Source organism: Dendrobates tinctorius, unplaced genomic scaffold (genome assembly GCF_039654945.1).
Source record: "Dendrobates tinctorius isolate UK_male_01 unplaced genomic scaffold, ASM3965494v1 ptg000082l, whole genome shotgun sequence".
In the NCBI taxonomy this organism is placed as follows: Eukaryota; Metazoa; Chordata; class Amphibia; order Anura; family Dendrobatidae; genus Dendrobates; species Dendrobates tinctorius.
The window spans coordinates 10,919,502-10,935,238 of record NW_027361750.1 but is presented as its reverse complement, the minus strand read 5'-3'; the positions used below and the strand labels follow the sequence as shown (position 1 = coordinate 10,935,238).

At 38.6% G+C, this 15,737-nt stretch overlaps 1 protein-coding gene across 1 annotated transcript in view; it reads left to right on the top strand.

The window, feature by feature from the left end:
* Positions 1-965: 965 nt before the first annotated feature.
* Positions 966-15,737, top strand: part of TRIM55 (tripartite motif containing 55) — a 206,224-nt gene continuing 191,452 nt past the window's right edge. Inside the window, exons 1-2 of the mRNA XM_073583912.1 lie at positions 966-1,133; positions 6,924-7,105. Of these exons, the coding sequence (XP_073440013.1) occupies positions 966-1,133; positions 6,924-7,105 (350 nt within the window). The remainder of the gene's footprint in view (positions 1,134-6,923; positions 7,106-15,737) is intronic.

The window sequence follows — 15,737 nt, the reverse complement described above, 5'->3', positions numbered from 1 at the left end:
AACTCTTCCTGAGTTAAAACAATAGTATTGTTGTTTCTAAATGACTATGAACTTGTTTTTCTTTGCATTATTTGAGGACTGAAAGCACTGTTATTTTTTCATTTAGACCATTTTTCTTTGTCAGAAAAAAATACATTTTTTGCTAGGAAATTCGAAGACATGTTGTCAGAAGTTTATAGACTAGAACAACAATTTACATTTTACTCAAAAATATACCTATAAAGAGAAAAATCAGACAAACTGAACATTTGAAAGTGGTCTCTTAATTTTTGCCAGAGCTGTATATGAAAAAGATGAAAAAATTCCCCACTTGGAACGAAACGTTGCCCTGGCATGAAGGGTCAATAAACCATTGAATATTGGACAATGGAGTGCTGCCTTTTTCTCTTTTTGATTTTTTTTATATATGGCTTTAGCTAGAACAGCAGTGTAACATGTTGCTATAACTATGCACATTTGCCTTTCCTACATTGATTGCTTTCCACAGTCCGGCGAGATGGACTAATATCTAATGTTGAATAAGCAGTTTCTATTAATTGGAGAATTACATTAAGGGATATGCAGTTCTGCATTTAGAAACACTTTGCCACAACACTGTTCGGTCCAGAGACACATTTAGTGACAGCTGTCATTCCTCTCCAGATGTCCCTCTGCCCAATTGCTCAGGCCCTCCCTATTCCCACAGGGTGGAATGTGGAGAAGACATCCCTGGGATTCGTCACCTGTCTGAATCTATCCCTCTGTCACTTTCATATATGGGCAGAGCAGTATGGCAACATGTGACAGAGTGCTACTAAAAACAGCTTGAGGGCTCTTGTAATGATCCTTTAAACAATGTCATCCTGCTGAGGAAACCCATAGGACATTTGATCGCACGAGTCCAGGAATTATTTGAAGGGAACGAAGTCGGAAACTGACAGCACAACATATTTCTCCTAGTTTACACTCCTTGGAATAGCTAGGAGATGAGCTCCTCTCTGTCTTTCCAGTCCTTGAGCAAAGAGCAGCAAACTATGGATAACTTGGAGAAGCAACTTATTTGTCCGATATGTTTAGAAATGTTTTCCAAACCGGTGGTAATCCTTCCTTGTCAGCATAATCTGTGCAGGAAGTGTGCCAGCGATATATTTCAGGTAAGACGCATGACGTAGAAAGTAAAGTATGGCAGCAAAAAATATATAAGAAAATGGCTGTAATATGTTGGATTCAAAATGAAAAATTCATGCTAAACTCAAGGACACTGAAGAACTTTAGCAACACATTGATCATGTATTTAAAAAATGCTAATGAGTTTATTAAGTACATAAAATATTAATAAAAGCTTACACAGTATTAATGGTTTTCATGTTTCTGTGAGTTAGAATATGAGTAGGTCTTTATTGAGGCAGTGCAATTTTTGGTGCAGTTTTTCTCTTGCCAAAATTAATATTGTGTTATTAAATTAAGAAGTGTTTGATCATAATGACATCTACAGTTACAGTGCAGAAAATTTTGCAATATTGGCATTATTGGTTCTCCGTGAAGAAAGAATTGAAAGTAATTTTACAAAAAACTCCACCCTACCACCAAAATCATGATGCCAAATTTAAAATATGTGATTGCTTTTTTTCATACTTTTTTTTTTAACGCTCTTGTTTTTCTCAAGTGATGTCAATGTCGAAGCACTACAGCAAAACTGCAACAAAAAATGGCTCGCTGTACGTTTATCACAACATACATTAAAAAGCGTACCTTTGATAACTGGAAACTCACGTAACATCTAGAATTTTTTTTTTTACAATGTGGAAAATTTGTAATTTTATGATATGTACTAGGCCTGTACCTTTTCAATTCCTTGTTTTGCCTAAAGAAAAATATATCAAAAACAGCACTTTATGGATCCTTAACATCATTAGGCAAAAATGATAAATAACTAATTTATGAATATTGACATAGACCTATAGATTACAGTATGTATTGTCTGTAACAGCTTTACGTACTGTCTGTATTTAAGACAACATTTGGACAGAAGATGCCGCAATGTTATTCAATGCGCTAGGACAAATGCAAATTTTTCCGCATGAACTGTTTGTGAAAAAGAAAATCTCAATGCACACAAATGTATTCTGTTTTTCAGATGAGACATTAACCTCAATAGGTGAGAAAAAAAAATGGATGGCAAACATACACTGTACATACGACCTCCGTTTTTAACTGATCCATTGCAGTGATTAACATAAGAAACCGTATTTGGCGCTCTAGAATTTTTCATTATTGATATATATAAAGCAGATGCAAAACGGATGTCACAAATGGACATATGGATGGTTTACGACACACTATATGGATTGCAATATAAATGAAACATCACTCACTCTTTTCTGTATGAAAAACCGATAATTTTTCACACAATCCTCTGAATCCATCCTATAGTAACATGACAACTTATGGCCATGCAGCATTAAATTGCATTGTCCTACAGGCATAACTACAAATAAGGCTACATTCACACATCTGTGTTCAGCGTCGGTGTGCTGTCCGTTTTTTTTATCGAACAGCAAATAGACCAATTATGTATGTCTTATTCTGTTGCTCAAAATAGGAGCTGCTCTGTGGTTCACGGATCTCACACTTGGATCTATGAGTGTGAATAAATCAATGAAACCAAAAAATTGGGCAGTGCATGAACATTTCTAACTGATGTGTGAATGTAATTTAATGATAATGAAAGGGGTCACACAGAAATCCTTTAGGGTGTGTGCACATGGTGCGGATTCAGCTGCGGATTTTTCAGTGCGGATTTGCAGGTAAATCTGCAGGTAAAATGACCTGCGTTTTACCTGCAGATTTGCCTGTGGTTTTCCCCTGCGTTTTGACACCTGTACAGTGGAACAGGTGTCAAATCGCTGCGGAATCCGCAGAAAGAATTGACATGATGTGGATTTAAAACTGTAGCAAATCAGCGCGGAAAAATCCGCAGCATGTGCATTGCAGTTTTTAAAATCCATTGGTAAACATTGTACTGTACCTTGCTTGCGGATCCGCAGCAAAATCCGCACCATGTGCACACACCCTCAGGGTTTCATTTCAGTGGACTGTCAGGTCAAGGTCACTTGCAAATTGAAATGCAACCACATTTATTTGTAACCTCAGACTTTAATCTGAATGGTCAAGTATCAGCCATGTTGTTGGGTTATTCGTATTGTCCCATTGGTATAGCAATAATGCTTGTATATTCTCCATGGAGTACATGTGCAAAATAGACCATGAGATGGAGTAAACTTTGGCATTGGTGGATGAGGCAGTTGACGTGCTTGCCCTCATCATTCTTTCTCAATTACAGTGGGGAAAAAAAGTATTTAGTCAGTCAGCAATAGTGCAAGTTCCACCACTTAAAAAGATGAAAGGCGTCTGTAATTTACATCATAGGTAGACCTCAACTATGGGAGACAAACTGAGAAAAAAAAATCCAGAAAATCACATTGTCTGTTTTGTTTTCATTTTATTTGCATATTATGGTGGAAAATAAGTATTTAGTCAGAAACAAGCAATCAAGATTTCTGGCTCTCACAGACCTGTAACTTCTTCTTTAAGAGTCTCCTCTTTCCTCCACTCATTACCTGTAGTAATGGCACCTGTTTAAACTTATCAGTATAAAAAGACACCAGTGCACACCCTCAAACAGTCTGACTCCAAACTCCACTATGGTGAAGACCAAAGAGCTGTCAAAGGACACCAGAAACAAAATTGAAGCCCTGCACCAGGCTGGGAAGACTGAATCTGCAATAGCCAACCAGCTTGGAGTGAAGAAATCAACTGTGGGAGCAATAATTAGAAAATGGAAGACATTCAAGACCACTGATAATCTCCCTCGATCTGGTGCTCCACGCAAAATCCCACCCCGTGGGGTCAGAATGATCACAAGAACGGTGAGCAAAAATCCCAGAACCACGCGGGGGGACCTAGTGAATGAACTGCAGAGAGCTGGGACCAATGTAACAAGGCCTACCATAAGTAACACACTACGCCACCATGGACTCAGATCCTGCAGTGCCAGACGTGTCCCACTGCTTAAGCCTGTACATGTCCGGGCCCGTCTGAAGTTTGCTAGAGAGCATTTGGATGATCCAGAGGAGTTTTGGGAGAATGTCCTATGGTCTGATGAAACCAAACTGGAACTGTTTGGTAGAAACACAACTTGTCGTGTTTGGAGGAAAAAGAATACTGAGTTGCATCCATCAAACACCATACCTACTGTAAAGCATGGTGGTGGAAACATCATGCTTTGGGGCTGTTTCTCTGCAAAGGGGCCAGGACGACTGATCCGGGTACATGAAAGAATGAATGGGGCCATGTATCGTGAGATTTTGAGTGCAAACCTCCTTCCATCAGCAAGGGCATTGAAGATGAAACGTGGCTGGGTCTTTCAACATGACAATGATCCAAAGCACACCACCAGGGCAACGAAGGAGTGGCTTCGTAAGAAGCATTTCAAGGTCCTGGAGTGGCCTAGCCAGTCTCCAGATCTCAACCCTATAGAAAACCTTTGGAGGGAGTTGAAAGTCCGTGTTGCCAAGCGAAAAGCCAAAAACATCACTGCTCTAGAGGAGATCTGCATGGAGGAATGGGCCAACATACCAACAACAGTGTGTGGCAACCTTGTGAAGACTTACAGAAAACGTTTGACCTCTGTCATTGCCAACAAAGGATATATCACAAAGTATTGAGATGAAATTTTGTTTCTGACCAAATACTTATTTTCCACCATAATATGCAAATAAAATGAAAAAAAAAAACAGAAAATGTGATTTTCTGGTTTTTTTTTCTCAGTTTGTCTCCCATAGTTGAGGTCTACCTATGATGTAAATTACAGACGCCTCTCATCTTTTTAAGTGGTGGAACTTGCACTATTGCTGACTGACTAAATACTTTTTTTCCCCACTGTATATTTTGGGGAAAATTGAATTTAACTAATATTTAAAATAGTATTGTACAGACTACATCCAGAAGAAATGGCTGAACATGGTATGGTGCCTAATCTCGGGAATATTTAGGTTCCCACAAATTCAAAAATGTATGCGGAAACACCCTAGTGACTGGACATCACCATAACACATTCATCTTTAGTAATCATTAAGAAAAAATGATTTTTTTGTGCAGCTAATATTTTCATGCTCTACACAAGGATCCCTGAATTTAACACCACAAAAATGAATGATGACCCCAAGCTAAACTATGAAAATGAATGCACATTCAACCAGCTAATATTTTTCTATATGTAGCTTGATTGTCAAGCTCCTTTTCATGTTATGTTTATTTTTATGGCCTACAAAACCTTACAGTTGGTCATATATGGTGCTATACTACTTCCATAAAAACCATATAGTTAGTTAATGGTGTTTAACAACTGGAAATTCTACATGGGATTTGTACCTTCTCTGAATAATGGGGTGTCGGAAGATTAGACATGTCTTCCTGCCCAAATATATATTGATATGAATCTATAAAACCAAAGATGTGAAATAAAGCCTTCATAAAGTGTTATTACTCTGCTGCAGATGGCTGATACAGGTTTGAGGGTCCTGATTGTTAGATATTATAAGGAAGTTCTGATTTTAATGAGAACTGACTATTCTATTGCCAGAAGTCCTTGAGAGAAATAATATATCATAGATTATGTAGAGTGATGAAAATCTGAAGTGTAAAAAAACTCTTGGTACTCAAGAGCCTCTCATATTGGAACAGGAGGCAGAAGCAGGTCATTGTATGATTCAATAATTTTTTATTGATAATTTTGTAAAGAAATAAACTGTGACATAAATTGTTACTTAATATTACAGTTATATTAATATGGATAAAGATGTAAAATGGTCATAGAAATTGTCCTCAATCTCATCAACTTGAACTCTGTCTGCATCTTAAAGGGGTTTTCTGGTTTCAAAAAACCTCCGTCTCTTAGCTGAAATTTTTTTTTTAAAAATCACCTTGCCCAGGTCCAGCGCCAAGTCTTCGCCGCTGGTCCCAGTGTCTGCTATTATCTGCTGTGCTGATTTTATACCTACCGTATTGTAGCCAGTGAGCTTCTCTGCCTAAGCTGATGGCACACGCGGCTCAGAGCCACCGAGCTCACTGATTGGCTGCATTATTATTGAAGTGACATCATGGCTAGAGATGAGCGAACTTATTCGGAAAACTGTCTCTGAATCCGAATGTGCCATATTCGTGCCGAACTTATGTTTGGCGATCGTTTCCGAAACATATCTCCTCATCTCTACTTGTATTAGCAAATATGTCCAGAAAACGATCGCTAAACCTAAATTCGGCACAATAATATGGCACATTCGGATTCGGCGTCTGTTTTATGAATAAGTTAGCTCATCTCTAGTCATCGCTACACACAATAACAAACACCAGAATCAGCGGCAGAGACTCAGCGCTGGACCTGATGAAGGTGAGTAAAGCACATTATTTAAAATAACAAACTAACAAACTTCAGCTAGAGGACAGAGATTTTTTGCAAATCCAGAAAGCCCCAATTAAGCAATGGAGACATTCTCAATGGAAGGAATCATAACCCCAAAGAACAAAGTCCAACACTGTCTCCTCCAAGATATAGTTCTTGGGTTAAGTCATTATTAAGTGTTGAAGGAGCTTTTGGGCAAATGTCAGAGACTAAAAGGTGTTTGTTATGGTAGTTTCTAAGTTGCTGAACTCTCCTGGTATTTATTCATCTGCTCCCAGTCATTAGAGAATAGCTTTGTCCTTGGAGTTACTAAATATACCGTAGTAATGATAGCGCATCACAGTCTCATCATTAATCACTTTGGGTCTATAGATTTCCACACATGTGCAGGCTGCCCGGTATATCATCTTCCCCATCTCGTTCTGCAGACACGGAGATTGCATCTATCCACATGACGCATGTTACACTTCTTCTATAACAGGCCTCCAATCCATATTTACCAACCAGAGGAGGAAATACTGTAGCAACGGGAGGTCGCTTCCGTTGTCCGTCCTGCCGGCATGAAGTGGTTTTGGATCGACATGGGGTCTATGGATTACAAAGAAATCTGCTTGTTGAGAATATCATTGATATTTATAAGCAAGAATCAACAAAAACAACAAGGTATTGTCCCTCTGCATGGTCACTTACCGTATATCTATGAATTGGATGCGACTCTAATTAGTCTACAATTAAACTAAATGCTAAGAGAATTACATAATCAAAGTACATTTGTTATCAGAATTTCTCCTTTTATATAATACATACAGTATACATTATGAAATCCCCTTAGGGGGGTTACTTAAACCTTCTGGTCCCCAACACAAAATATGTAACCAGGCTTCCACCTTGTTAGATGCCATTTATAATACCGATGCCCTCCTATATAGCAGATGTACCAGCGTCTACGTGCATCTGTCATGTCTTTACCCCTTATAGCCTTATCTCGTTACATTCAATAATATTACTTAGATTTAAGGGGCAACATTTCTCCTTGTAGAGAGCAACATGCCAGTGTAAGGAGGCTTATAAGCCCTGCAATACTCCTCTGGGAAATTAAATATGCAAATTGCCTCTTCAGAGAGGAAGGTGACTTGAACTCTAGTGCTACCTATTGGAAGTAGCATTCCTAAATGTCAATATCCACCCTTTAATGAATCTTGATCCTAAGTCATATAGCAAGGCTCGTTAAAGGGTCAATATCGACTTTTAGTATTGCAGCTTCCAGTCGGAGGCACTAGAGTTCAAGTACTCATCTTCTGTGAAAAGAGTCTGTGTGCACTCATATAAGGGCTAGGACCATTGTTTAAAAGCCAAAGCAAACACAAGGTATATGGATAACTATTATAGACATATTGCCATTCATTTCACTACCAGAATACCAGGTATAGCAGCTGCTATGGGGCCTGGTACCCAAAGAGGGAGAGGTGTGGGGGCATCTGTACAGAGATGAGGTACAGGTAGTGATGACTATAAATGATTGACGTAGGCATGGAGATTTATTTAATAGTAAAACACTGTACTTACAGGGTTCCGTAAAATATATCTTTTATTAATCACTTTATATATTTTTTTAAATGAAAAAAAAAAAGATCATGGACATAAAGCTTATTACCATAATCACTTGTGCATTTCCCCTTTTCTAAGGTTCATGAGGAGTAATAAATAAAATAATTACAAAGTTTCTATATCAATAGATGCTAATTGTATGTTATCACCTATTAAGAGGTCTTCCAATTTTAACAGAAGGTCAGAGGCGTCACGTATATAAGATAGTAATGATGTTACGAATAGTCTTAGTACCTTTTCAAAATAAATCCCACAATTCTGTGTAATGGAGTCATTGCCTGAGACTATGGGCTGGACTTTTAATGGGGTAAGCCTGTTGTGTATCTTGAGTAAAGTGTACAACACTGGGATTGTGAGAGTCTACTGAAACATAAAATCCCTCTAATTTTTTTAAATAAGTCTGGAATTTAGAGCAGAGGTAAGCAAAGAGTTCAGATCGGCATTAAAGGTGTCAGTAGGATCCCTATGTAATGTGTCAAAGTTAATGTGTCGGTTAAGATCTTTAAGCACATATCTTTGTAGGTTAACTGATCCATAACTACTAAGTTGGCACCTTTATCGGATGCCTTGAAAATGAATTAATCATTTTCTTATAATGCATCCAACGCTTTTCTCTGTAATGGAAGTAGATTTTTCTTTTAATCTGGGAACCTAAGTTTTTAAGGTCAGCCGTAACTAATTTGATGAAAATATCTATACTTGTATTGTTTGAACCTGTAGGCATTGTAGTGCTCCTTGGTATTAGATGGGTAAATGGGTCAGTGTCCAGTGCTCTTGGCACATCATCATCAAGGGAATGAACCTTGTGCACTCAGGACTTTACTATGGGTTATCCAAACAAATCATCTGAGTACAACTGTCAGCTAAGTAGATTATTTTTCTTTGCTAGTTACCTTATTACTCCCGATGAACCTTAGAAAAGGGGAAACGCGTCATTTGATTAGGCAGTTGTAGTGGGCCATCTGGATATTTAGAACATTCTTCGCGGGCTGTACAATATGTGCGCTAACTATGCCCACAAAGTATGTCCTGAAGCTTTCACTGGTGTCAGGATGTATTCTTTCTTTGCACACTCCTCAGTGTTCAGTAAAGGGCCAGCAGCCATCAAAATACAACTGCCAGCCCAAACACTGCGGTCCCCAGGAATCTGCCCGGGGGCCAGATAAAATGGCCTGAGGTGCCCCACCCCTGGGCTAGGGTAATAAGCTTTGAGTGTTTATGGTAATACAATTTGTGAAAATCAGAAAAGAAATAGGCCACAAACAGGGGATTACCCTAGATAGGAAGTAACGTATACAATACTCATTTTATTGAACACAGAAAACAGACACTGAAAATATAAAAACATTAAAAATGGTCACACAAGTGACACATACAGAAAATTGCACAATGCTCATAATAGAGCAAACCCACCTGCAAACACACACAACCCCACCAGGAATAGTGTCTATAACCTTAGGTCCATGTAAACATATTGACAATGGAAAGGTATATAAACCCACAAATGGGAGTGATAAACCATACATGAGTCAAAAAGGACAACAATACACGATCAAAAATGGAAATGAATTGCAAACCCAAGAAAGAAAGTAAAAGCTGATAACATGAGGCACAGTACAAATAATAGCATAGCCCCAAGAGTATCTTGGCCAAATTGGGGTACGTAGGAACAGTGTAATACAAGCTAAATAGGATTCCTATAATGGTACCACAGCCTAAAGTTAAGCATATAACGACGCCACCCAGAGTGGCGACACGCGTCGGGTCCTTCTTTCTGCCTGCTCCACTCCACTGCACATGGGTTTTGTATTTTGCTGATATTCATGTGTGTCAACCATTGAGGGTGGTTGCAAGAATTTCTTTGTGTATTTAACCCCCTCTAGCCCCCATTGGCTTGGATAATTTTGGCCATTCATTTGCTGTTTATATGCTTAAATTTAGGCTGTGGTACCATTATAGGAATCCTATTTAGTTTGTATTACACTGTTCCTATGTACCCCAATTTGGCCAAGATACTCTTGGGGCTATGCTATTATTTGTACTGTGCCTCATGTTATCAGCTTTTACTTTCTTTCTTGTGTTAGCAATTCATTTCCATTTTTGATCATGTATTGTTGTCCTTTTTGACTCATGTATGGTTTATCACTCCCATTTGTGGGTTTATATACCTTTCCATTGTCAATATGTTTACATGGACCTAGGGTTATAGACACTATTCCCGGTGGGATTGTGTGTGTTTGCAGCTGGTTTGCTCTATTATGAGCATTGTGCAATTTTCTGTATGTGTCACTTGTGTGACCATTTTTAATGTTTTTATATTTTCAGTGTCTGTTTTCTGTGTTCAATAAAATGAGTATTGTATCCGTTACTTCCTACCTAGGGTGATCCCCTGTTTGTGGCCTATTTCTTTTCTCTTTTTTGATAATTATATGTGGCATTATAGGTCTGGGTTGGATCCCTTTAAATTGTTCGGAGGTGCCCCCTTTTCTTGTCTTCTTCCAAAATTTGTGAATATGGTATATAAATTGTGTATATATAATACTTGCTGTCAGTACTGAAGCGACAGCAAAACACACATTGGAGAGGATTTAATGGTGTGTCATTTTGATTGGTAATCATGGAAATACATTGACTATTGCTGCATCAGCATTTTACTATCTGTGACGAGGTGATCACGATTTATTGCAGCTGCTATTGTTCATTGTCTCAGCTAGTGCTACTTCTAACTTTCTTATGTCATATATACTATATTCTTTCCACTGGGATATTACTTCAATGTATGTATATACACACGTGGTCAAAATTGCTGGCACCCCTCATTTAATGACAGAAAAACCCACAATGGTGACAGAAATAACTTGAATCTGACGAAAGGAATAATAAATAAGCCATAATCATCAACATTAACAGAAATAAACACTTGAAGTAGATCACTCTATTTGTAATGACTCTATATAATTTATGAGTATGATATTCTAATTTTGTGAGAAGCACCTGTATAATTGTATTGCAATCCATGCATATTATACCCTTTTCTTACAATGTATTAATTCCATCTGGCACACACTTTTCCCCTCATTTTTATATTTTGTGTTATTAATTGTCTGTTGTGCTTTCATGCTTTTTTTTTTATCAATTATCATGTTCATTGATTATGGATTAATAAAGTCATTATGTTATATTGACCTTTTTTTAATATATTTTTGGTAGGACCAATCTAGGTCTTATCTGGTGATATGTGTTGATTACAACTAGTCTCTCAGTATCAAATCCTTTTTTTAGTTAGACTGGCAGAATACCAGTGCTACTGTATTTTTTTTATATATATTTGGGAAGAAACATCCCAGCATTATATAGCCATATCGTAAAGATGGATGGGATTAATAGATAAATTGTTGTATCAATATGCACTTGGTACTTTATTGGTTGAAATAGTAGTGTGACACCATTAATATAGTACACATTTGATATATCAGTAAATTTCTTTTATAAACTCACTGCTAAATGTTGTGATTGTGGAGTAGGTCTCCATTCCGAGCTTTATCATGTAGCACCGTGGTTACTTGTTACACTCCTAGACATTACCTGGTCAAGTATTGAAGTCATGAGATGATTGAGATCAGTACTGTGCTAATGAATTTTTGCTTTGGGCACCATTGTAATTCAGCCATCCCTGGGTATATATCATTCAGTACTAACTTTGAAGAAGGGATATGATTGGTATGTCATATTCCGGTAGCTATGAGTGTGATATTTGCATGTGAGGCTCCTTGTGTTATGGCATTGTATCTCTTGTCTCATTAATGTCATGCAATTTATTTCATTGATCAGATTTGTCAGGTTGTTTTGGTTGATAATTAAACAATTGATGTTTGTTTTACCTAGTATTGATTATCTTTAAACATCCTGAATTACCCTTTACTAATGAGGGAGACAACGTAACGAGGCTGCCATGCTAAAACCTCCACAATACAATACTCTCATTTGTTTTGTGTCTATCTCCTTCCTATTTCGTCAAAAACATCTCCATAGTAAATTAACTGATGCTTTACCTTTGTTCCCCAAATTCCACTTCTCAAGGGTTAGGTACGCAATTATACCAAATCTTCAGTCTTCAACTTTCAGCAATTGAAACTCTTAAATCGACTTTTAATATCAACTTAATGGATAGTTTCACCTTTGATCATTATGCAGGGGATTGTTGTTATGTGGACTGTTTTCGGTAACAAGACAGCTATCTCAGTACTTCTGTTTTCCTATGGCTTAGGGTCTAATGGGTAACGTGATTCTTCTTGTGGAGAGTGACATGTCTAACATGCCAGGATAAGGAGGCTTATAGGCCGTGCAATGCTCCTCTGGGAAATTAAATATGCAAATTGTCTCTTCACGGGAGGGAAGAGGACTTGAACTCTAGTGCTTCCTTTTGGAAGTAGCAATCCTTGAAGTCAATACCAAACCTTTTTTCGAGCCTTTGTCAGGCAAGTCATTCTCCATAATGAGAAATGTTACACCTTAGACCCCAGTCAGAGGACTCTCATACATCTAAATCAGATGTTATGCTTTGCCCTGAGGAAGGTAAAAACACTGTAACACGTGTCTGCAAATTGAGATACAGATATAGTGATAAGACTATATGGGTATCTTTTCTAATATTATTCCTGGCCATTCCATCCTAATTTTAAAACTTTTCATTTCAACCATTGAAAATTAAAGGGGTTGTCCACAAAAGTTGCATCTATATACTTTCAATATTTGATGCTTTCAAATCTGATTGGTGGAGGAGTCTCTTGATCCCATTCATAGGAACAGAATATTATAGGTAGATGGTTGACCCAGCTTAGGGGAAGGAATTTTTTTCCCTATGGAGAAAATTGGCTTCTACTCTGTGGGTTTTTTGCCTTCCCCAGGATCAACAATGCAGAACAACTGCACTAAAAATAGGCTGAACTAGATGGACATAAGGTCTTCCTTCAGCCTTCAAAACTATGTTGCTATGTTACTTACTTGTGGATCATGTAAATAAAACAATGCAACATGACAGCCATGTGTCACCAGTCACGACATCTTAATTACTGTCCTGCTAAACTTGCTTGGAGTACTCATCTCCTTGGGATTAACCATTGTTAACACTTTAATGCCCAAACCTGAAAAGTTGACAATGCACTGTCAATAATTTTTTTGTTTTTAACTCTTTTTTTTTTGGTGCATGAGGCTTTGCAGGATAAAATGGTGTTATTTTTAAGTTCCTTTTGGGGGTTCAAATAAATTTCTGTCAATATCATTAATTTATTTTGTGACATGAATGAAGAAAAAACATTTTTTTTGGATTGTTGGGGTTTAGTTTAATGTATTAGTTATAATGTTCATGTTTCACACTAAATGACCCGATGAACTAATTCTTCAATATTTCACTAGCTACAAGAACAATTTAACCCATCACATTAAAGTAAGGTTAATAATATAACTTTCATTACAAAATTTTACTCAAATTAGTTGATGCAAAAATAAGTAAATACACCCCACATAAAAAACTACTACATCTAGTATTTTATATGACATCCATGGTTTTTAAGGAAAGCACCAAGTCTTCTAGGCATTGAATGAACAAGTTGGCAACATGCTGCAACATCTATCTTTTTCCATGTTTCAACAACATCTTTTGGATGCTGGATGCAGAGCGATGCTCAACTTGTCTCTTCAGAATTCCCCATCAGTGTTCCAATTGGGTTCAGATCAGGAGACATAGTTGGCCACTGAATCACTTTCACCCTGTTCTTTTTCAGATCAGATACTGCATGTGTGTGTGTGAGAGAGAGAGACATAGAAATAATGGATTTAGTTATGAAGGTGTATAAATAATGCTGAAAGTAAGAATGGTTTCATAAACAGAAGTAATAAATTTTTTATCAATGAACAAAATGCAAACAGTGAAAAAATTAGGGGAGAAATGGGGCATCCACGTTGAGTATAAAAACATCAAACACTCTTGCACGTTTCTAGTGCTAGCTACAGTGCAGCTAGTTGCAGAAACGTGTATTAGGCTATGTGCCCACGTTGCGTTTAAATTCAGACACTGAAAACCGGAATCCTTCCCAGAAATTGCGCGTTTTTTCCCGCGCGATTTTACCGCGATTTTACCGCGATTATGATCGCGATTTTGCAGCGATTTTCGCATGCAATATTCAAGCACTTTCCAAGCGATTTGAAGCATCGCCTGGAAAGTGATTCACAGGTTGGTCACACTCGTCAAACATAGTGTTTGACAAGTGTGACCAGGTTTTTACTTTTGAGGCCGCCTATGCGGCATCAATAGTAAAAGAAAGAATGTAAAAAATAATTGAAAAATAAAAAATCGGGGTATATTTACCTTCCGACATCCCGCGCAGTCTCAGCGACGCTCCTGTTCCCAGCGATGCCTTGCGAGACCTGTGATGACATTGGTCTCGCGTTGCTATAGCGATCTCATGCGACCGCTAGAGTCACGCGAGACTACGTCATCACAGGTCCTTGCCACAAGGCATTACTGGGAACGCTGTGACCCGGGAAGGCAGCGCGGGACGTCGGGAGGTAAATATGCCACAATTTTTTATTTTTTATTCTTTTTTTTTACAGGAGTACCACACCGTGGGTACCAGCCCCACATGAGACGCTTAACTTCGCGCATGGTGGGCATAGCCACATGCGGGAAGTAAGCGGTTCTCATGCATTCCTATGGGTGCGGAATCGCCGCAATTCTTTGCAATTCCGCACAAAAGAATGAGCATGCTGCGATTTTTTCCGCGATGCGATTCCGCCGCGGAAAAAAGCGCAGCATTAGCACAGCATGTGCGGAATGCCATAGGAATGCATGGGGTGCGTTCTGTACAAGATTTTTAAACGTTTTCGCAGCGTTTTCGTGCCGAAAATCGCGGCAAAAATGCTTAAAAATCGCATCGTGGGCACACAGCCTTCAAGTACAAAAAAACGCTTCGACTGCTGCAGGTGACCAATTTTTTTTAAATGAAAGATAAATTTATTTTCAAGAGACTTAGCAATTAGAAAATACGTAAGACGTGTGGTAAGGTGCACGGAATTCGAAATGCTGATAATGGTGCATGCAGACGCTGAGGACGTGGGGCAGGTGCGACTACGGCCATTGCTGGAGCACAAGAAACATACCCATCCATAACACATAGGCTCCTGTTCCATTTTGTAGGGAGGCACGGTACATCACTTGTGAAGACAAAGCACTGCATGGCAGAGTTTCTTCAAGGAACTAACTGACCAGACAGATCTGTGGCTTTTGCCGCTGAACCTCCAACCAGGCATGGTCATGTGTAATAACAGGCGTAATCTGGTGGCGGCTGTGAAGCTTGGCAGTTAAGTGGTTTCTGAAAACACACCCAGATTTGCCAGAGCTTCTGGACAAGGTAAGCCTGGTCAGAACCTATTTCCGCAAATTGGCTACAGCTGCCGCCACTCTGGCAGTGCTGCAGCACCGCATGCAAGTGCCAGCTTTCCGACTGGTGTGCGACATGCCAACATGCTGGAACTCCACACTGAACATGCTGGCAAGGCATTGTGAGCAGCAGAGGCCAGTTGTTGAGTAACAGCTCCAATACTCTCGTTGGGGTTCTAGTCAGCATCTGCACATAACAACTAAAGAGTAGTCATGATGTCTGACATTTGTCGGGTTCTCCAATACTTT